This window comes from Oncorhynchus tshawytscha, linkage group LG16 (assembly GCF_018296145.1).
Source record: "Oncorhynchus tshawytscha isolate Ot180627B linkage group LG16, Otsh_v2.0, whole genome shotgun sequence".
Taxonomy (NCBI): Eukaryota; Metazoa; Chordata; class Actinopteri; order Salmoniformes; family Salmonidae; genus Oncorhynchus; species Oncorhynchus tshawytscha.
Window position 1 is genome coordinate 76,879,961 of NC_056444.1, and position 23,435 is coordinate 76,903,395.

Genomic DNA, 23,435 nt, shown 5'->3' on the forward strand with positions numbered 1-23,435 from the left:
ACGACGCTGGGCCAACTGTGCGGCGCCCCTATGGGACTCCCAATCACTGCCAGTTGTGATACAGCCTGGAATCGAACCAGGGTCTGTAGTGATGCCTCTAGCACTGAGATGCAGTGCCTTAGACCGCTGCGCCTAATGTTATGTTAGCTGGCTGGATCAGGATGGTGCAACGAGGCTAACTCCCATTCTAAAACCATGTAGTTACGTAGCAATTCCTATGTGACTACAGTGTTGTTACTACAGTTATTATTAATGTTTAGTTGACAGGGGGTATAGTAGCAACTGGTGGCAGGTAGCCCAACGGTGAAGAGCATTGGGCCAGTAACCGAAAGGTTGCTGATTTGAATCCCCGAGCCGACTAGGTGAAAAATCTGTCGATGTGCCCTTGAGCAAGGTACTTAACCCCAAATCGATCTGGATCAGAGCATCTGCTAAGTGATCAAAATGAAAAAAACTTAAGGTAACGTGTTACCCATTATTATGAACATGACAATACCAATAACTTCACTAACTTATTATTTGACTAAAATGTCCATTGCAATGAAACAGCAGCAAAACACATAGGTTAACATAGCACATTGATTAGGGGCAGACATTGATTGAATAATAACTGAATGACAATCATCAATAATACAAAACAGCCATTTATTGATTTTGTATCAAGGGGAAATCAAACGAGAATACCATTGAATTTCCTCAATTCTGGTATAGTGTTATTTTTGGAATGGAAAAACAAACCAACATTATTTTGTTGACCTTTCAACTCAAATACAATAAGAGACTAATGGGGAAAAAATACCAAATAAAAGGGGGAAACAAATCCACTTCAATCAATCAGATATCCATTCCCTCCTACACACAGGCTGCTCAGGGGATCAGCAGGCTCATTCGTGTTCATTAGGGCAAACAGTAGCTAAACGTTTTGCATTGGAAAACAAAAACAAGTCATTTCTTATTGGGCAAGTCCACTCTTTATCCCACTCTTTATTCTTTCATTTCTAATGGTTGAGGGAGAAGATAGATAGACAGAGAACCCGAGTCACCATGGTAGGCCCTATATAATCTCCTCCCCTGATATACAGTATGGTGAGACTCAGAGTACCAAGGGAAGAGAGTGGCATAGAGTATAAACACAGCAGTAGCTCTTCCTCTCCCTCTACCCTTTTGCCATGTTGGTGCAAAAGAACAGGTCACATCCCTGTCCTGACCTGGGAGCCCACATTGGGCTTTCTGGTCATTTCTTTCAATACAAGGTAGATAATGTTAGTACTACGAAAATAATGAGTAGTAGTAGTAGTAGTGTCACCATAAATGTACAATATCTTTAGTGATTTACGTACATTCATAAAATAACAGTTTCAAAATACAGTACTCCTTCGGGGGTAAAGAGACTATTATACTGTATAATAATAATAATAATGTGCCATTTAGCAGATGATTTTTATCCAATTTACAGTCATGTGAACGTCTTCTACTTGCCAAATCAGATAGCGTTAACTACTATGTAGTACAGATACTGCTATAGATGTAACCCTTGTTTCAAGGTAACAGCTAGTGGACTTAAAAGAATAACTATTGTGTATTCTCAGATTACATTGTACTGTAGGCCTACTATGTGTAGACAACCACCTCCTGCCCATATGTTTTAATACAATCCAAAATCAATGAGTGTTTTTATACATTTAGGGTTGGAACGGAATTGCAATCATAATCACAGAACATTTGAATGAAATACATGAAGTAAAGGTGATTTAAAAAATACAAATAAAATCAACAAAAATGAAAATCAGGAATGAACACAACTCCAAAGTATAAGATATAATAACACACATGCAATCATTTTGGCAAGAAAGTATTTCTACATCCCAAATGGCATCCTATTCCCTATATAGTGCACTTCTAGTGACCAGGGCCCATAGCGCACTACCAGGACCCACAGGGCTCAGGTCAAAAGTAGTACACTATATAGGGAATAGGGTGCATAGGGCTCTGGTCTAAAGTAGTGCACTATATAGGGAATAGGGTGCATAAGGCTCTGGTCACAAGTAGTGCACTATATAGGGAATAGGGTCCATAGGGCTGTGGTCTAAAGTAGTACACTATATAGGGAATAGGGCCCATAGGGCTCTGGTCTAAAGTCGTGCACTATATAGGGAATAGGGTGCCATTTGGGTACACTCCATTTGTCATACCGTATCTTTAAAAACCTCACAGTGAAAAGTTGTGCCCCTTTAAAGAGAACATACAGTTACCCCCTCTCACACACACAGTCACACACTTATTTCATAGAAAACATCTCATAGCAGTTAAAACTCTCTCCAGTACCATGGCACCAATGCAGTTGTTTGTTTGTCCTTCACTAAAGTTTCTGTTTTGGCTTGTACCAAAAAATACATCTAGAGAGAGAAAGTAATTGATCATACCTAGCAAAGAGAAAACAACCTTCTGTGGGTTTGTTAGCCTGCACACAATAGAGGCCCTGAAAGGAACACAGAAATCCAACCCAAGACTGGTGTGTGTGTGTGTGTGTGTGTAGGGTTACATGTAATTCGTTATATGTAATCGGATTACACACACACACAAAAAACGAACAGTAATCAGTTACGTTACCAGCAAAAATATTGTAATCAGATTACAGAAACTTTTCAAAAAGGAGATGATTATTTATTGGATTACTTATAAATTCAGAAAGGCTGTTTGACAAAAAAAAAATATTACGACACCTGTATTATCAATGACATTCAATTCAGCCTTGAAAAAAGGCGCAAATTTAAGTTTGTTCCAACTGACTGAGTCTGACCACAAGTCACAGACCACTATGATGTCAGAGACCACTATGATGTCAGAGACCACTGTGATGTCACACCAAATGCGTGTGATGGATCCTTTTAGTCTTCTTCTTACGCCTCTTAAGGGGAAGTAATCCAAAAGTAACGGAAAGTAATCTGATTACTTTACTGAGTTGGGGTAATCTACATTTTGGACAAGTAACTAGTAACTGTAACCTGTGTGTGTGTGTGGTCTCTCTCTTTATTCGCTGTGCACAACCAAAGACAGATTTCTCAGTTCTCCTTCATATTATCAATATACTGTAAGTGTTCGCCGCTATCAAAGAACGTTACGTTGATTTCTGTGGCCTTTGTTGTCAATCATTTCAGTTGTTCATTCTGCATTCATTTCAAACTGAAATTGGTAGATGTATGTAGAGTCAGTCTCTCGTAATCAAACGTGTTCTTTGGTCATGTTCATCCTTTTCTTCTTATCCTTGCATATTTCATATAATACATATAGAGTTTATGTTCCAAGGTCGTCACGACAACAAAAAACTATCCATTTCAGTGAAAAATAAATAATGACTCCGGACGTGAACTACTTGTAGTGTAGCTCACAACAAAACAAATATAGCCTTTTGTTCTGTAAGGCAACAGGTCTTCATTATAATTATTTCTTTATATCTTTCAAGTAGCTTTGTCGAAAAAGTGTTGAAGTAAGAAAAAAATGTATGTGGATGCGTTCCATATGACACCCTATTCCCTATATAGTGCACAAATTTTGACCAGGGCCCCTGTATAGGGAATAGGGTGGCATTTGAGACGCAACTCTAAAGTTGTGTGCAGAAGAATACATGGTCACACACAAACACCTGTCCATCATGGAGCTGAACTGTTTTTTTCTTTTTGTTCCAGTGTTCATTAGCCATTTGTCTCTCTCTCTTTCTTGCTCTCTCGGTCTCTCCTCACTCTCCTCCTCTCTTCTCACTTCCCCCCCCTCTTTCCCTAACTCACTCACTCACTCACTCCCCCCTCTCTCTTCTTCCCCCATTCTCCCTCTTTCCTTAACTCATTCACCCCCTCTCTCTCTTCCAACTTCTTCCCCCATTCTCCCTCTTTCACTAACTCACCCTCCCCCCTCTCCCTCTCATCTCTCTTTTCTTCATGCATTAGCAGCCAGCGGTAATCCCATGACCGTCGGTGGTTAACTGCCCTAGGGACCATTGGGACCACTGGTAAGAAAGTATGTGGTCATCTCTCCCTTCCCCTTCACCTTAACCAGGCCTCTGTGGTCCAGCTGGTAGCCCTTTTGTACCAGGACGTGGTACAGGTCTGTGGTCACCTGGGACAAGACAACACAAGAACACTTAAGTGTATGTATGTGTGTGTGTCATTACCAATTTACCCTGTTCCTTCTGACTGCTCAATCCACTGTCTCATCAGCCCAGCCAGGCAATTTATACACTTGATCTCCATTATAAAACGCATCTGGACATTATCTCACATTTCTTTTAGACTAACATTTAGTTTTCAACAGCAGAGACTTGTATAAACCTTACTCTCGGTCTCTCCGACATTTGCAAAAAAAATGTCAATATTTGTCACGTTCTGACCTTTGTTTCTGTTGTTTTTGTCATTATTTAGTATGGTCAGGGCGTGAGTTGGGGTGGGCAGTCTATGTTTGTTTTTCTATGTTTCGGCCTAGTATGGTTCTCAATCAGAGGCAGGTGTCATTAGTTGTCTCTGATTGAGAATCATACTTAGGTAGCCTGGGTTTCACTGTTTGTTTGTGGGTGATTGTCTATGTTAGTTGCTTGTGTCAGCACAGTCCTTATGATAGCTTCACGGTCGTTATTTGTTTATTGTTTTTGTACAGTTTATTTCATGTTTTTCGTCATCTATTAAATGATGCATTAACACCACGCTGCGTTTTGGTCCGCTTCTTACGACGATCGTGACAATATTCAAATTGGATCTCCAGCTGTCCCATAGTAATAAACGTGTCGGGAGCCTGGACGAGACAGACAGATAGGCAGCTTTTCTCAGTCAGTTGAAATCATGAATCAGCTGGCATCATTTATTTTATTTAAAAAATGTTTTTACCTTTATTGAACTAGGCAAGTCAGTTAAGAACAAATTCTTATTTTCAATAATGGCCTAGGAACAGTGGGTTAACTGCCTTGTTCAGGGGCAGAACGACAGATTTTTACCATGTCAACTCGGGGATTCGATCTTGCAACCTTTCGGTTACCGACCAAATACTCTAACCACTAGGCTACCTGCCTCTAACCACTAGGCTACCTGCCTCTAACCACTAGGCTACCTGCCTCTAACCACTAGGCTACCTGCCTCTAACCACTAGGCTACCTGCCTCTAACCACTAGGCTACCTGCCTCTAACCACTAGGCTACCTGCCTCTAACCACTAGGCTACCTGCCTCTAACCACTAGGCTACCTGCCTCTAACCACTAGGCTACCTGCCTCTAACCACTAGGCTACCTGCCTCTAACCACTAGGCTACCTGCCTCTAACCACTAGGCTACCTGCCTCTAACCACTAGGCTACCTGCCTCTAACCACTAGGCTACCTGCCTCTAACCACTAGGCTACCTGCCTCTAACCACTAGGCTACCTGCCACCCCCACAATTTTATGGATATTTACAAAGAAATGTTGACTGAAAAAAAGGTAAAATGGAACAAAGTGCAGCTTGTTTGCAGTCTTTCCAGCTTAAAGTGATTGTGTTATCTGTGTTATTGGCTAGCTCCTCTGAACAACAGTGTCCTGACGAGAGAACACATTTTCTATGCCCTGCGAAATCACACCTCATTAGCTCATTGGTATATGTGTCTATATAAATGTCACTAGAAAACAGCATAAACAAAAGCAAATGCAGCTACTGTTGTTATTCTGTCTGCACTGTTTGACGTGACTAAGTTAGCCATGGTTGACTAGCTAGGAAGCAAGGGATAAGAACGTCGCCAGCCAGTATGGCAATGGAACATTTACAACGAACGACTGGGTCGTGTCCATAGATACAGAACAGAAAGACTGAACGACTGGGTCACGTCTCTGGCAACTGAACCGGGAGAACGTACGACCAGCCGGGTTGGGTAGCAACCCTAGATTTGTGTCAGGACTATATATGTTGTGGAAGGATGAAATAGTATGAATAAATTCATAAAATAAAATTTTTTTGTGTAAAAATATCAATCATTATTTGAATATGTTGGTAACCCGTTGATTTAAAGTGATACAGTGATAAAGGCAGTGTTTGGAGGATATTGGCACGGTCTCGGGCCAAACAACACCCATGCCAATATACCCTCCAAACGTTTCGTTTGACCTTTTTTCAATTGACATTTGTTTGTATATATCCATAACAATGATGCCAGCTTTCATGATTTCGACCGACTGAGAAAAGCTGCCTGCCTGTCTGTCTCGTCCTGACACATTCATTACTATAGGACAGCTGGAGATCGAATTTGAATATTGAAACAATATTGCAAATGTCAGAGAGACAGACAGCAAGGTCTATACAAATCTCTGCTGTTGAAAACTAAATGTTAGTCTAAAAGAAATGTGAGATAATGTCTAGATGATTTTTATAATGGAGATCACATTTATAAATTGCTTGGCTGGGCTGATGAGATAGTGGATTGCGCAGTCAGATGGAACAGAGTAAATAGGCATTTTAATGTCATAGATTTTGCTGGTGGTAACTTGTGGAATAGACACCGGCTGGAATTCAATTGTGTTCTGTTCTATTCTATTCAATTGTGTTCTGTTCTATTCTATAATGTTCAAGGCACTACACAGCGGAAGGAAGAGTATATGATGGAAAGTGTAGATCTAGTTGAAGTGGAACACTTGGTGTCTAGTTACAGCTATTGTTCCTTCCTTGTAAAAACTCATGGTCGCAAAATACTCTTAAGGAAGATGTCAAGCTTGACGTCTAAACGTCAGTCACCTGTACTCATCCTGAATAATGGATTAAAATAAATGAATCTCTGCCTCTTTTGTTAAGTGCTCCAACTCCTTTCTGCCTCAAATGAGTCCTTTTGGAACGTTTTTCTTGGTAAGCCCTTCTCATGAGCTGCAGTAGGGTTTTATGTACAGTAGGTGGAAGCACTGGTCATGAAGAACAGAGGGGACACTGAATCTACTGTATATTGAGTTCAAGCTCATCATCTGTTTATTATCCATTAAATTCATTGACTAATTAATATTGCATTTCAATAAGTGTTAAAAGTGAAAGCTGTAGGACTCAATGACATATATAAGTAGGTGTATGTACCTGTATGCAGTCTGGGACTCCGGTGCTGTCCATTCGACTGGCTACGTTGACAGTGTTCCCCCAGATGTCATACTGGGGCTTCCTGGCCCCGATCACCCCAGCCACCACCGGACCCATGTTGAGACCTGCATGAGGAGACCACAGTCAACCTGCCTCCCTGCCTCGCACCACTTCACTCTACCTACCTCTTAACTAAACCCTAGCCCAATAATGGAGGATAACCTTACTTCTTATAGTCCCGAGGACATCACATGTTTTGTTTTCCAGGTGAATTTGGCTCTGGAAGACAAGACAGCCAAATACTCCTTCTAAACATGAACGGATTCTTAATTACGGTATGGTTCTAGAAACATAAATCCTTCTACTTTCATATTACATTAAATTATTTCACAAACGCAAAATACACACTTACTGTACACTGTTTTAACTTAGCTGCAGCCGACAGTATTCCTCAGTGACAACACTTTTGTTGCGCCTGTCTTTCGTTTACACACAACTGTTCGGATACGCAGATAGCGAATTAGCACTCTTTCTTCCATCTGTTTCCCATAAAAAAAGCGCTGTAACATTGAAATATGGTGTGTATCAATTTCACCTTAAAAAAAAAAATCTTGCTGATATGAAAGATAATGTCTTCATGCTTCTAAAACCGTACCGCAAGAAATGCCTGTTAATGTTCAGACCGAGCACTGGTTCTTAACAAAACTCCACCGTACAGAAGACGCCTTAAAACTCCACCGTACAGAAGACGCCTTCGTTCAATGACTCTTATGTGTAATATAATCATTATCAAGGGCTAGGGATTCCCAATGTTGTCCTAGAGCGCTGCAACACCCGCAAGCTTTTGTTCCAGCCCAACACTAATACACCTCAACTAATGGTTGACTACTGTCGCCCTCCAAGACCAGGATTGATCCAGACTCTCAGTGCGTAGACTTTACAAAGGGACACCTCAACAGAAACGTGAAGTTATTGAAAGACTGTTTGTTGATGTACTTCATCTGTTCTCTGTCTCATGACGGCCACTACTCTCCTACTCCTCCTCCTACTACTACTACCATCCCTCCTACTCCTCCTCCTACTACTCCTCCTACTCTTCCTCCTCCTCCTTCTCCTCCTCCAACTACTCCTCCTCCTCATCCTACTCATCCTCCTACTACTACTGCTCCTCCTAAACCTCCTACTCCTACTACTACTGCTCCTCCTCCTACTACTACTACTACTCCTCTTCTTCTTCCTCCTACTCCTCCTCCACATCCTACTCCTACACATCCTACTCCTACTCCTCTTTCTACTACTACTACATCTACTACTCCTAATACTCCTCTTACTCCTCCTCCTACTACTCCTCCTGCTACTCCTCCTCCTCCTACTACTCCTCCTCCTACTACTACTACTCCTCCTCCTCATCCTACTACTGCTCCTCCTACACCTCCTACTCCTACTACTACTCCTCCTCCTACTACTACTACTACTCCTCTTCTTCCTCCTACTCCTCCACATCCTACTCCTACACATCCTACTCCTACTCCTCTTTCTACTACTACTACATCTACTACTCCTAATACTCCTCTTACTCCTCCTCCTACTACACCTCCTGCTACTCCTCCTCCTCCTCCTCCTCCTCCTCCTACTACTACTACTCCTCCTACTACTCCTCCTCCTCCTACTACTCATCCTCCTACTACTCATCCTACTCATCCTCCTCTTCCTACTCCTCCTCCTCCACCGCCTACTACTACTACCCCTACTCCTCCTACTACTACTCCTCCTCCTTCTCCTGCTCCTCCTCTTCCTACTACTCCTCCTCCTGTTCCTCCTCCTCCTCCTACTCCTACACATCCTACTCCATCTACTACTCCTAATACTCCTCTTACTCCTTCTCCTACTACTCCTCCTGCTACTCCTAGTCTTCCTACTACTACTACTCTACTACTCCTACTCATCCTACTCATCCTCCTCCTACTACTACTCCTCCTTCTCCTGCTCCTCCCCATCCTCTTCCTACTACTCCTCCTCTTGTTCCTTCTACTCCTCCTCCTCCTACTACTACTACTACACTACTACTCCTACACATCCTACTCCTACTCCTCTTCCTACTACTACTACTACTCCTAATACTCCTCTTACTCCTCCTCCTACTCCTGCTACTCCTCCTCCCACTACTACTCCTACTACTCCTTCTGCTACTTCTACTCCTACTCCTCCTCCTACTACTACTCCTTCTCCTACTAATCCTACTCCTCCTACTACTAATCCTCCTCCTCCTCCTGCTCCTACTCTTCCTCCTGCTACTACTCCTCCTCCTCCTCCTCCTACTACTACTACCTCCTCCTCCTGCTGCTGCTACTCCTCCTGCTGCTACTCCTCCTGCTACTCCTCCTCCTACTACTACCTCCTCCTACTACTACTACCTCCTCCTGCTGCTGCTACTCCTCCTGCTGCTACTCCTCCTCCTACTGCTACTCCTCCTCCTCCTTCTCCTCCTCCTCCACCTACTACTCCTCCTCCTACTACTACTACTCATCCTCCTACTCCTCCTGCTGCTACTACCCCTCCTGCTGCTACTCCTCCTCCTGTTGCTACTCCTCCTCCTACTCCTCATCCTACTCCTCCTCTTAATACTCCTCCCCCTACTACTCCTCCTAATACTCCTCCTCCTACTACTCCTCCTCCTATGCCTCCTCCTCCTCCTACTACTTCTACTCCTCCTCCTCCTGCTACTCCTCCTCCTACTACTCCTCCTCCTCCTCCTCCTCCTACTACTACTCATCCTCCTACTCCTCCTCCTCCTCCTCCTCCTCCTCCTGCTGCTACTACTCCTCCTGCTGCTGATACTCCTCCTCCTCCTCCTAATTCTCCTCCTCCTCCCCCTACTACTCCTCCTAATACTCCTCCTCCTACTACTACTCCTCCTCCTATGCCTCCTCCTCCTCCTCCTCCTACTACTACTCCTCCTCCTACGCCTCCTCCTCCTCCTACTACTCCTACTCCTCCTCCTACGACTCCTACTCCTCCTCCTCCTGCTACTCCTCCTGCTACTACCATACCACCCTACCTTATCTCTACTATATTTCCAGGGACTCACCTATTTTCATCTGGAAGTTATTGAAGGAGTGTTCATTGATGTACTTCATCTGTTCTTTGAGTCTCATAGCGTAGTCTGCCAGAGCCAGGATGTGTGATCGTCCCTCGCGGTCGTAGGTAGAGTCGTTGAGGCCAGAGGCTGCCATGTAAGTGCTACCGATGGTCTTTATCTTTTCCAGCTGGCGGAACTGGTCCTCACTGATGATCTGGGGGAGGAACAGACGTAGGATCTTCATTTGAGACAGTTTGCTACAGCAGGGGAAAAAATCCTGCAGCAACAGGAAATTTCAATTATTCTGTGGATTATAATTAATGGACATTTTTGTAGGGGTTGATACATTTTCCATAAGGGAAAAGCAAGTCAAAAAAAAAGAAAAAAATAGCCTTTCGTGAACTAACACTCCCATCCCCCTACTCACACTGACTTCGCTCATAGCTATTTTATTGAGGAAAGATGTACTTACTATGACTGACATATGTGGTTGTCCCACCTAGCTGGATAAGAGTGTCTGCTAAATGACTAATATGTAATGTAAAAATGTAGTCAAAGAATTGTCATCAGCGGAAAGGAAGAGCATTACGAACTACAGTCTTCTTTCGTAGACACAGAACATGTCATCATGCATAGACTATTTTTACTGTTCCCTCCATTGCTGATTTGTGGCTTTCATTACAGACTATTCCTAAGCGATTTACGATCTCCCGCCATTATACTTTGAATCTTCCACTCCTCCACCTTCCCTCAGTCCGCCCCATCCTCTTCCCCTCCCCTCCCTCCTCATTGGCTCTTGGATGATTAAAAGAAGTACATACAGAGAAACAAACCTCGTCAAAGTCTGCGATGATCTCGTTGAGCAGCCGGAGACACTCCACTCCCTCGTTGTTGGCCTCCAGCTCTACGTAGAACTCAGAGAAGTTGGAGATGGAGGCGAACATGACGGCCACACACTCACAGGACTGGTAGTAGAGCTCGTCGTTTCGCCTCTCCCGCGTCAGGAAGTGGGCGGCCACGTCTTTAGGCAGGATGTTGTGGAGGAGCCGGCGGTTGTAGGCCTGAAGCTCCTCCATCTCCTCTTTCTCCTCTGTGGCCTGGAGAGGACAGACACAGGGGAATGGGGATACGGTTTGTTAAAAGGCCTGTGGCCTGGAGAGGACAGACACAGGGGAATGGGGATACGGTTTGTTAAAAGGCCTGTGGCCTGGAGAGGACAGACACAGGGGAATGGGTCAACCACTGTCTGTCTGTAGGTTTTGAGAGGAACTCAGAATGCTGATTGGTTTTTGGTACAGTAAAGTTCGACCAGAGGTGAGAGTAACGTCACTCCGTTTGATAAATGGAGAAAGAACGAGCCCTGCAATCTTAGTGATGTCACCAGATACAACAAACGGGGTGTGCGGTGGACTCCACCTGCTGGACCAGTGTGTGTGAGACCGGGTCCTACCTGCAGCTTCCACAGGAAGTCGAGGCGTGCAGTGGACTCCACCTGCTGGACCAGTGTGTGTGAGACCGGGTCCTACCTGCAGCTTCCACAGGAAGTCGAGGCGTGCAGTGGACTCCACCTGCTGGACCAGTGTGTGTGAGACCGGGTCCTACCTGCAGCTTCCACAGGAAGTCGAGGCGGGCAGTGGACTCCACCTGCTGGACCAGTGTGTGTGAGACCGGGTCCTACCTGCAGCTTCCACAGGAAGTCGAGGCGTGCAGTGGACTCCACCTGCTGGACCAGTGTGTGTGAGACCGGGTCCTACCTGCAGCTTCCACAGGAAGTCGAGGCGTGCAGTGGACTCCACCTGCTGAGCATGTAGGTACAGAGCCAGGACGAACACCGTAAGGATGACAGGGGTCATGACCTTTAGGGACACCTTGGTCACAGTCTCCTGGCTGGATGGAGGAATCAGAACCACAATCAACCAACCAACCAATCAATCAATCACACTCCTGGCAGAGAGGAGACAGGACCACAATCAATCAATCAACCAATCACACTCCTGGCCAAGAGGAGACAGGGGGAGAATGGACTCAGTCTAGGAGTAGACATGGTAACAGAACATTGAGTTGAGAGGAGACAGGGAGAGGATGGACTCAGTCTAGGAATAGACATGGTAACAGAACATTGAGCTGAGAGGAGACAGGGAGAGGATGGACTCAGTCTAGGAGTAGACATGGTAACAGAACATTGAGCTGAGAGGAGACAGGGAGGATGGACTCAGTCTAGGAGTAGACATGGTAACAGAACATTGAGCTGAGAGGAGACAGGGAGGATGGACTCAGTCTAGGAGTAGACATGGTAACAGAACATTGAGCTGAGAGGAGACAGGGAGAGGATGGACTCAGTCTAGGAGTAGACATGGTAACAGAACATTGAGCTGAGAGGAGACAGGGAGGATGGACTCAGTCTAGGAGTAGACATGGTAACAGAACATTGAGCTGAGAGGAGACAGGGAGGATGGACTCAGTCTAGGAGTAGACATGGTAACAGAACATTGAGTTGAGAGGAGACAGGGAGGATGGACTCAGTCTAGGAGTAGACATGGTAACAGAACACTGACACTATAAGACCTAAAGACAGAAATGAACGTACCATGTCTCTGTAGTTGTTTCATTGAAACTAGGAATCCTAGGGAAAAAATAACAGACACATTTATTAAATAGTTTCAACACTTGACAAGACCTTTGTGCTTTGCACAGCTTAAGTATTTGAACGAAAACAAGTACTACTTGAACAAATATTAGGGTGGGTTAGGGTGGGCTAGGATTAGGGTGGGCTAGGATTAGGGTGGGCTAGGGTTAGGGTGGGCTAGGGTTAGGGTGGGCTAGGATTAGGGTGGGCTAGGGTTAGGGTGGGCTAGGGTTAGGGTGGGCTAGGGTTAGGGTGGGCTAGGATTAGGGTGGGCTAGGGTTAGGGTGGGCTAGGATTAGGGTGGGCTAGGGTTAGGGTGGGCTAGGGTTAGGGTGGGCTAGGATTAGGGTGGGCTAGGGTTAGGGTGGGCTAGGGTTAGGGTGGGCTAGGGTTAGGGTGGGCTAGGGTTAGGGTGGGCTAGGATTAGGGTGGGCTAGGGTTAGGGTGGGCTAGGGTTAGGGTGGGCTAGGATTAGGGTGGGCTAGGATTAGGGTGGGCTAGGGTTAGGGTGGGCTAGGGTTAGGGTGGGCTAGGATTAGGGTGGGCTAGGGTTAGGGTGGGCTAAGGTTAGGGTGGGCTAGGGTTAGGGTGGGCTAGGATTAGGGTGGGCTAGGGTTAGGGTGGGCTAGTGTTAGTGTGGGTTAGGGTTAGGGTGGGCTAGGATTAGGGTGGGCTAGGGTTAGGGTGGGCTAGGGTGGGCTAGGATTAGGGTGGGCTAGGGTTAGGGTGGGCTAGGATTAGGGTGGGCTAGGATTAGGGTGGGCTAGGGTTAGGGTGGGCTAGGGTTAGGGTGGGCTAGGGTTAGGGTGGGCTAGGGTTAGGGTGGGTTAGGGTGGGTTAGGGTGGGCTAGGGTTAGGGTGGGCTAGGGTGAGGGTGGGCTAGGGTTAGGGTGGGCTAGGGTTAGGGTTAGGGTGGGTTTGGGTTAGGGTGGGCTAGGGTGGGTTAGGGTGGGTTAGGGTTAGGGTGGGCTAGGGTTAGGGTGGGCTAGGGTTAGGGTGGGCTAGGGTTAGGGTTAGGGTGGGCTAGGGTTAGGGTGGGTTAGGGTGGGCTAGGGTTAGGGTGGGCTAAGGTTAGGGTGGGCTAGGGTTAGGGTGGGCTAGGATTAGGGTGGGCTAGGGTTAGGGTGGGCTAGGGTTAGTGTGGGTTAGGGTTAGGGTGGGCTAGGATTAGGGTGGGCTAGGGTTAGGGTGGGCTAGGGTTAGGGTGGGCTAGGATTAGGGTGGGCTAGGGTTAGGGTGGGCTAGGATTAGGGTGGGCTAGGATTAGGGTGGGCTAGGGTTAGGGTGGGCTAGGGTTAGGGTGGGCTAGGGTTAGGGTGGGCTAGGGTTAGGGTGGGTTAGGGTGGGCTAGGGTTAGGGTGGGCTAGGGTGAGGGTGGGCTAGGGTTAGGGTGGGCTAGGGTTAGGGTGGGTTTGGGTTAGGGTGGGCTAGGGTGGGTTAGGGTGGGTTAGGGTTAGGGTGGGCTAGGGTTAGGGTGGGCTAGGGTTAGGGTGGGCTAGGGTTAGGGTGGGTTAGGGTTAGGGTGGGCTAGGGTTAGGTTGGGCTAGGGTTAGGGTGGGCTAGGGTTAGGGTGGGTTAGGGTTAGGGTGGGCTAGGGTTAGGGTGGGCTAGGGTTAGGGTGGGCTAGGGTTAGGGTGGGTTAGGGTTAGGGTGGGCTAGGGTTAGGGTTAGGGTGGGCTAGGGTTAGGGTGGGCTAGGGTTAGGGTGGGTTAGGGTTAGGGTGGGCTAGGGTTAGGGTGGGCTAGGGTTAGGGTGGGCTAGGGTTAGGGTAGGTTAGGGTTAGGGTGGGCTAGGGTTAGGGTGGGTTAGGGTGGGCTAGGGTTAGGGTGGGTTAGGGTGGGCTAGGGTTAGGGTGGGCTAGGGTTAGGGTTAGGGTGGGTTAGGGTGGGCTAGGGTTAGGGTGGGCTAGGGTTAGGGTGGGCTAGGGTTAGGGTTAGGGTGGGTTAGGGTGGGCTAGGGTTAGGGTTAGGGTGGGTTAGGGTTAGGGTGGGCTAGGGTTAGGGTGGGCTAGGGTTAGGGTGGGCTAGGGTTAGGGTGGGCTACGGTTAGGGTGGGCTAGGGTTAGGGTTAGGGTGGGCTAGGGTTAGGGTGGGTTAGGGTGGGCTAGGGTTAGGGTGGGCTAGGGTTAGGGTGGGCTAGGGTTAGGGTGGGCTAGGGTTAGGGTGGGTTAGGGTGGGCTAGGGTTAGGTTGGGCTAGGGTTAGGGTGGGCTAGGGTTAGGGTGGGTTAGGGTTAGGGTGGGCTAGGGTTAGGGTGGGCTAGGGTTAGGGTGGGCTAGGGTTAGGGTGGGTTAGGGTTAGGGTGGGCTAGGGTTAGGGTTAGGGTGGGCTAGGGTTAGGGTGGGCTAGGGTTAGGTTGGGTTAGGGTGGGCTAGGGTTAGGGTGGGCTAGGGTTAGGGTGGGCTAGGGTTAGGGTGGGTTAGGGTTAGGGTGGGCTAGGGTTAGGGTGGGTTAGGGTGGGCTAGGGTTAGGGGTGGGCTAGGGTTAGGGTGGGTTAGGGTGGGCTAGGGTTAGGGTGGGCTAGGGTTAGGGTTAGGGTGGGTTAGGGTGGGCTAGGGTTAGGGTGGGCTAGGGTTAGGGTGGGCTAGGGTTAGGGTTAGGGTGGGTTAGGGTGGGCTAGGGTTAGGGTTAGGGTGGGTTAGGGTTAGGGTGGGCTAGGGTTAGGGTGGGCTAGGGTTAGGGTGGGCTAGGGTTAGGGTGGGCTACGGTTAGGGTGGGCTAGGGTTAGGGTGGGCTAGGGTTAGGGTGGGCTAGGGTTAGGGCGGGCTAGGGTTAGAGTGGGTTAGGGTTAGGGTGGGCTAGGGTTAGGGTGGGCTAGGGTTAGGGTGGGCTAGAGTTAGGGTGGGCTAGGGTTAGGGTGGGCTAAGGTTAGGGTGGGCTAGGGTTAGGGTGGGCTAGGGTTAGGGTGGGCTAAGGTTAGGGTGGGTTAGGGTTAGGGTGGGCTAGGGTTAGGGTGGGCTAGGGTTAGGGTGGGCTAGGGTTAGGGTGGGCTAAGGTTAGGGTGGGCTAGGGTTAGGGTGGGCTAGGGTTAGGGTGGGCTAGGGTGGGCGGGTGGGCAGTAGGCTACAGTTAGTGACTCACAGGGTGTGTGTCTCTGTGTGTTAACTCACAGGGTGCTGGCGGTGAGCAGCAGGTCAGCGTTGTCGAACAGGGTCACCTGGGGCCACTCCACCAGCAACAGGAAGGTGACCTGGATCAGCACCATGAGGGCCAGCTTGCCTATACTGCTGATGTGGAGGAACACACTGCAGGCCAGCAGGGTCAGGAGAACACTGTAGCAGAAATACTGGAAGGGGGAGGCATAGCAAGTTATAACAATGTTAATAAACACAGACAATAGTCACACCACACACACAGTAGCGTCCCAGCTGGGCTCACCTCAGGGAAGTGGCATGGTGTGGGCTGGCTGGGGCACAGGGTCAGTCCTTCCTGTGCTGACTGGCTCAGGTTGTGTAGTAGACACAGGGTCACCAAGCTGGAGGACAGGTTCCTCTCACGCACCACACAGTCCACCAGGCCCTCTCTATCACAGGTCAACTAGAGAGAGACACAGGCTTAAATCACACGTCAACCAACTGAACAGAGAAGCCAACTGAACAGAGAAGCCAACTGAACAGATGGCAAACTGAACTACTACATTCACACACACACACACACACACACACACACACACACACACACACACACACACACACACACACACACACACACACACACACACACACACACACACACACACACACACACACACACACGTGTTAGTCAGTTAGCAAACACTCTTACAGTAGTGAGTGCAGACATTTTCGTAGTGCATTTGCAGGCACTATTGGGAGAATTGTCATGCCTACCATGTTAACAAAGGCAGACATGAAGAGAAGTAGGATGGTGAGAACTCCGACCAGGGTACTGTTGGTACGAGACTGGACTATATTCGTAGTCACTGTCTGCAAGGCAACTGGGAAGAGCTGGGAGGAGAGAGAGGGGGAGAGGGGGGAGAGCGAGAGAGAGAGGGGATATTATTAATTTTGTTATACATGAAAATGTAAATTCAAACAAATGTTAACTTTTGGGTACATCTCTAAAAAAGGTGCTTGTATGATTTAAAAAATGATGGAGGAGTCTGTCCTTTACCTTGACGCAGGAGTAAATGGCACAGATGAAGAGGATGTTGACGAGGATGATGAAGATGATGATGTAGACACCCAGCATGAGAGGTGTGCTGTGGAGAGGAACTGACTCAAGTCACAACTGCACCACAATCAATCCTCACAGGTCACTACTCAGTAGATTTTCTATGATCGGTTAAAAAGGCTGTCCCTCATTTGGTCCTTGGAGCTGGGTACCCTGTGTCGGTTCAGCCTGACCAACTAGCAGCCTTGTTAGTTCCATACGGTTACAGACAGGTGGAGGTTTAAGAGAAGTACTTACTGTGGGAAGATGATGATCTGAATGAAACAGATGAAGCAGAAGACTAACAGAGCACAGGCCACGTAGCCTCCGAAACGATCATCCACCTTCGTGGAGAACTAAACACACAATGAGGAGAAGAGCAGCAAACTCAACACAACACATAACACTCTGCATATAATGTCCCAAAAACATCTCTAGCTGTCAAATCCTTACTTCAAAGCTCATTTGAGGAGGTTTGGATTGGAGCCTCCTCCTCCAATGAGATTTGAGTGGGAGGTTTTGGAATTGAGGAAACAAGGACTGAGGAAACAAGGATTTAACACCTAGTAATGCTTTCAGACACAGCCAATGAATCACCACCCTATCTCCTCCCACCTTGTTCTCCAGGTCTTTTGTCTGGAAGGTGAGGAGGAACTTCTTGACGTGGTCTTTACGGAGTTGGTCTATGCTGCGGGCGTCGATGGCTCGGCCCAGAAACTCATCCACCTCATCCTCAGGGTTCAGGGCCTCCTGGGAACAACGGCTAGACAAGACAGACCAGACCAGACAGGACGGACAGGACAGACAGGACAGATAGGACAGACAGAGTCAGCAACCCAATAATATCTACTGGGCCAATGACTACACTACACACACACACAGAGTAACCCATTAACAACTACTGGGCCAAATTAAGATAACTCACTTGTCTTGTCTGGACGTTTCATCAATTCCCTGGGAGAAGAGAGAACGAGATGGAGAGAAGAAAAGAGAACGAGCGATAAAGAGAGAGCAAGAGGGAGGGGTAGAAAGAAAGTGAGATTAGGTTTTAGACAGGTAGCCAGTGAAAACCACAGTGAAAGATTGACTCTGTGTGTTTTTCATTGGCTGACTCAGACTTCTGCACACTTAATCCCTGGTAGCCAGACTGATGTTTTAATTAATGCTGTGAGGATTCAAATTATACCCTCCTCCCCCCCTGGGCAATACCCCTCAGAGAAGGAGAGAGAGAAAGATGAGGAGAGGGGAAGATGAGAGGAGAGGAGAGCAAAAGACAGAGGAAAGGAGAGAGGTTGCAGACAACAGGAGGAGAGGAGAGGTTGCAGACAACAGGAGGAGAGGAGAGGATGCAGACAACAGGAGGAGAGGAGAGGATGCAGACAACAGGAGGAGAGGAGAGGATGCAGACAACAGGAGGAGAGGAGAGGTTGCAGACAACAGGAGGAGAGGAGAGGTTGCAGACAACAGGAGGAGAGGAGAGGATGCAGACAACAGGAGGAGAGGAGAGGATGCAGACAACAGGAGGAGAGGAGAGGATGCAGACAACAGGAGGAGAGGAGAGGTTGCAGACAACAGGAGGAGAGGAGAGGTTGCAGACAACAGGAGGAGAGGAGAGGTTGCAGACAACAGGAGGAGAGGAGAGGATGCAGACAACAGGAGGAGAGGAGAGGATGCAGACAACAGGAGGAGAGGAGAGGTTGCAGACAACAGGAGGAGAGGAGAGGATGCAGACAACAGGAGGAGAGGAGAGGATGCAGACAACAGGAGGAGGAGAGGTTGCAGACAACAGGAGGAGAGGAGAGGATGCAGACAACAGGAGGAGAGGAGAGGTTGCAGACAACAGGAGGAGAGGAGGGATGAAGACAACAGGAGGAGAGGAGAGGATGCAGACAACAGGAGGAGAGGAGAGGATGCAGACAACAGGAGGAGAGGAGAGGATGCAGACAACAGGAGGAGAGGAGAGGATGCAGACAACAGGAGGAGAGGAGAGGTTGCAGACAACAGGAGGAGAGGAGAGGTTGCAGACAACAGGAGGAGAGGAGAGGATGCAGACAACAGGAGGAGAGGAGAGGATGCAGACAACAGGAGGAGAGGAGAGGATGCAGACAACAGGAGGAGAGGAGAGGATGCAGACAACAGGAGGAGAGGAGAGGATGCAGACAACAGGAGGAGAGGAGAGGATGCAGACAACAGGAGGAGAGGAGAGGATGCAGACAACAGGAGGAAAGGAGAGAGGTTGCAGACAACAGGAGGAGAGGAGAGGTTGCAGACAACAGGAGGAGAGGAGAGGTTGCAGACAACAGGAGGAAAGGAGAGAGGTTGCAGACAACAGGAGGAGAGGAGAGGTTGCAGACAACAGGAGGAGAGGAGAGGATGCAGACAACAGGAGGAGAGGAGAGGCTGCAGACAACAGGAGGAGAGGAGAGGATGCAGACAACAGGAGGAGAGGAGAGGATGCAGACAACAGGAGGAGGAGAGGTTGCAGACAACAGGAGGAGAGGAGAGGTTGCAGACAACAGGAGGAGAGGAGAGGTTGCAGACAACAGGAGGAGAGGATGCAGACAACAGGAGGAGAGGAGAGGATTCAGACAACAGGAGGAGAGGAGAGGATGCAGACAACAGGAGGAGAGGAGAGGATGCAGACAACAGGAGGAGAGGAGAGGATGCAGACAACAGGAGGAGAGGAGAGGATGCAGACAACAGGAGGAGAGGAGAGGATGCAGACAACAGGAGGAGAGGAGAGGATGCAGACAACAGGAGGAGAGGAGAGGATGCAGACAACAGGAGGAGAGGAGAGGATGCAGACAACAGGAGGAGAGGAGAGGATGCAGACAACAGGAGGAGAGGAGAGGATGCAGACAACAGGAGGAGAGGAGAGGTTGCAGACAACAGGAGGAGAGGAGAGGATGCAGACAACAGGAGGAAAGGAGAGAGGTTGCAGACAACAGGAGGAGAGGAGAGGTTGCAGACAACAGGAGGAGAGGAGAGGTTGCAGACAACAGGAGGAGAGGAGAGGATGCAGACAACAGGAGGAGAGGAGAGGATGCAGACAACAGGAGGAGAGGAGAGGATGCAGACAACAGGAGGAGAGGAGAGGATGCAGACAACAGGAGGAGAGGAGAGGATGCAGACAACAGGAGGAGAGGAGAGGATGCAGACAACAGGAGGAGAGGAGAGGATGCAGACAACAGGAGGAGAGGAGAGGTTGCAGACAACAGGAGGAGAGGAGAGGATGCAGACAACAGGAGGAAAGGAGAGAGGTTGCAGACAACAGGAGGAGAGGAGAGGTTGCAGACAACAGGAGGAGAGGAGAGGTTGCAGACAACAGGAGGAAAGGAGAGAGGTTGCAGACAACAGGAGGAGAGGAGAGGTTGCAGACAACAGGAGGAGAGGAGAGGTTGCAGACAACAGGAGGAGAGGAGAGGATGCAGACAACAGGAGGAAAGGAGAGAGGTTGCAGACAACAGGAGGAGAGGAGAGGTTGCAGACAACAGGAGGAGAGGAGAGGTTGCAGACAACAGGAGGAAAGGAGAGAGGTTGCAGACAACAGGAGGAGAGGAGAGGTTGCAGACAACAGGAGGAGAGGAGAGGATGCAGACAACAGGAGGAGAGGAGAGGCTGCAGACAACAGGAGGAGAGGAGAGGATGCAGACAACAGGAGGAGAGGAGAGGATGCAGACAACAGGAGGAGGAGAGGTTGCAGACAACAGGAGGAGAGGAGAGGTTGCAGACAACAGGAGGAGAGGAGAGATTGCAGACAACAGGAGGAGAGGAGAGGATGCAGACAACAGGAGGAGAGGAGAGGTTGCAGACAACAGGAGGAGAGGAGAGGTTGCAGACAACAGGAGGAGAGGAGAGGATGCAGACAACAGGAGGAGAGGAGAGGATGCAGACAACAGGAGGAGAGGAGAGGATGCAGACAACAGGAGGAGAGGAGAGGATGCAGACAACAGGAGGAGAGGAGAGGTTGCAGACAACAGGAGGAGAGGAGAGGATGCAGACAACAGGAGGAGAGGAGAGGATGCAGACAACAGGAGGAGAGGAGAGGATGCAGACAACAGGAGGAGAGGAGAGGATGCAGACAACAGGAGGAGAGGAGAGGATGCAGACAACAGGAGGAGAGGAGAGGATGCAGACAACAGGAGGAGAGGAGAGGATGCAGACAACAGGAGGAGAGGAGAGGATGCAGACAACAGGAGGAGGAGAGGTTGCAGACAACACGAGGAGAGGAGAGGTTGCAGACAACAGGAGGAGAGGAGAGGATGCAGACAACAGGAGGAGAGGAGAGGTTGCAGACAACAGGAGGAAAGGAGAGAGGTTGCAGACAACAGGAGGAGAGGAGAGGTTGCAGACAACAGGAGGAGAGGAGAGGATGCAGACAACAGGAGGAGAGGAGAGGATGCAGACAACAGGAGGAGAGGAGAGGTTGCAGACAACAGGAGGAGGAGAGGTTGCAGACAACAGGAGGAAAGGAGAGAGGTTGCAGACAACAGGAGGAGAGGAGAGGTTGCAGACAACAGGAGGAGGAGAGGTTGCAGACAACAGGAGGAAAGGAGAGAGGTTGCAGACAACAGGAGGAGAGGAGAGGTTGCAGACAACAGGAGGAGAGGAGAGGATGCAGACAACAGGAGGAGAGGAGAGGATGCAGACAACAGGAGGAGAGGAGAGGTTGCAGACAACAGGAGGAGAGGAGAGGTTGCAGACAACAGGAGGAGAGGAGAGGATGCAGACAACAGGAGGAAAGGAGAGAGGTTGCAGACAACAGGAGGAGAGGAGAGGTTGCAGACAACAGGAGGAGAGGAGAGGTTGCAGACAACAGGAGGAAAGGAGAGAGGTTGCAGACAACAGGAGGAGAGGAGAGGTTGCAGACAACAGGAGGAGAGGAGAGGATGCAGACAACAGGAGGAGAGGAGAGGCTGCAGACAACAGGAGGAGAGGAGAGGATGCAGACAACAGGAGGAGAGGAGAGGATGCAGACAACAGGAGGAGGAGAGGTTGCAGACAACAGGAGGAGAGGAGAGGTTGCAGACAACAGGAGGAGAGGAGAGATTGCAGACAACAGGAGGAGAGGAGAGGATGCAGACAACAGGAGGAGAGGAGAGGTTGCAGACAACAGGAGGAGAGGAGAGGTTGCAGACAACAGGAGGAGAGGAGAGGATGCAGACAACAGGAGGAGAGGAGAGGATGCAGACAACAGGAGGAGAGGAGAGGATGCAGACAACAGGAGGAGAGGAGAGGATGCAGACAACAGGAGGAGAGGAGAGGTTGCAGACAACAGGAGGAGAGGAGAGGATGCAGACAACAGGAGGAGAGGAGAGGATGCAGACAACAGGAGGAGAGGAGAGGATGCAGACAACAGGAGGAGAGGAGAGGATGCAGACAACAGGAGGAGAGGAGAGGATGCAGACAACAGGAGGAGAGGAGAGGATGCAGACAACAGGAGGAGAGGAGAGGATGCAGACAACAGGAGGAGAGGAGAGGATGCAGACAACAGGAGGAGGAGAGGTTGCAGACAACAGGAGGAGAGGAGAGGTTGCAGACAACAGGAGGAGAGGAGAGGATGCAGACAACAGGAGGAGAGGAGAGGTTGCAGACAACAGGAGGAAAGGAGAGAGGTTGCAGACAACAGGAGGAGAGGAGAGGTTGCAGACAACAGGAGGAGAGGAGAGGATGCAGACAACAGGAGGAGAGGAGAGGATGCAGACAACAGGAGGAGAGGAGAGGTTGCAGACAACAGGAGGAGGAGAGGTTGCAGACAACAGGAGGTTGCAGGTTATTCTCAACATTGCAACAACAACAACAAGAAATAATAAAAGATAAGAATAGGAACATAAAGCAAATGACTCAGTAGAATAAACATGTTAAAATAAGTATAAAACAAGACGGTACAATTTACAGTCCAATATTTTCTGGGAAGGGGAATTGGGAGGCAAGTGTGCAGTTTTAGCATAAATGCGTCTGTCTGTGTGTGTGTGTGTGTGTGTATCACACCCTAACCTTAGAGAGCAGTTTTATTTCTCTATTTGGTTAGGTCAGGGTGTGATTTGGGGTGGGCATTCTAGGTTGTTTGTTTCTATGTTTTGGCCGGGTATGGTTCTCAATCAGGGACAGCTGTCTATCGTCTCTGATTGGGAATCATACATATGCAGCCTTTTTCCTTTTGTTATTTGTGGGTAGTTGTCATCGTTTGTGCATGTTTAGCCTTATGGAGCGTCACGGTCGTTTTTGTTGTATTATTGTTTTGTTGGCGACATTTGCATATAAAGGAAAAGGTACGTTCACCACGCTGCACCTTGGTCCGTTCTATATGACGATCGTGACAGTGTGTGCGTGCGTGTAATTTTAATTTTTTTAAATTTATTGAACCTTTATATAACTAGGCAAGTCAGTTAAGAACAAATTCTTATTTACAATGACGGCCTACCAAAAGGCCTCCTGTGGTGACGGGGGCCTGGGATTGAAAATAAATAAATAAATAAATACAATATAAATATAG

The 23,435-nt window shown here is 48.6% G+C and overlaps 1 protein-coding gene across 6 annotated transcripts in view; it reads right to left on the reverse strand.

The window, feature by feature from the left end:
* Positions 1-3,882: 3,882 nt before the first annotated feature.
* The window catches only part of LOC112232722 (adenylate cyclase type 6), a 126,361-nt gene continuing 106,808 nt past the window's right edge, over positions 3,883-23,435 (reverse strand). For 3 of the 6 annotated variants that reach the window (XM_042299680.1, XM_042299679.1, XM_042299682.1), the window contains exons 11-23: positions 17,865-17,893; positions 17,555-17,702; positions 17,198-17,295; positions 16,901-16,988; positions 16,618-16,734; positions 16,148-16,306; positions 15,880-16,055; positions 12,733-12,768; positions 11,900-12,032; positions 10,979-11,242; positions 10,155-10,359; positions 7,067-7,191; positions 3,883-4,113 (exon numbers count right to left, since the gene is read on the reverse strand). In XM_042299680.1, coding sequence (XP_042155614.1) covers positions 3,985-4,113; positions 7,067-7,191; positions 10,155-10,359; positions 10,979-11,242; positions 11,900-12,032; positions 12,733-12,768; positions 15,880-16,055; positions 16,148-16,306; positions 16,618-16,734; positions 16,901-16,988; positions 17,198-17,295; positions 17,555-17,702; positions 17,865-17,893 — 1,707 coding nt within the window. In that variant the 3' untranslated portion in view covers positions 3,883-3,984. The other 3 variants (XM_042299684.1, XM_042299683.1, XM_042299685.1) reach the window with 3 other exon arrangements.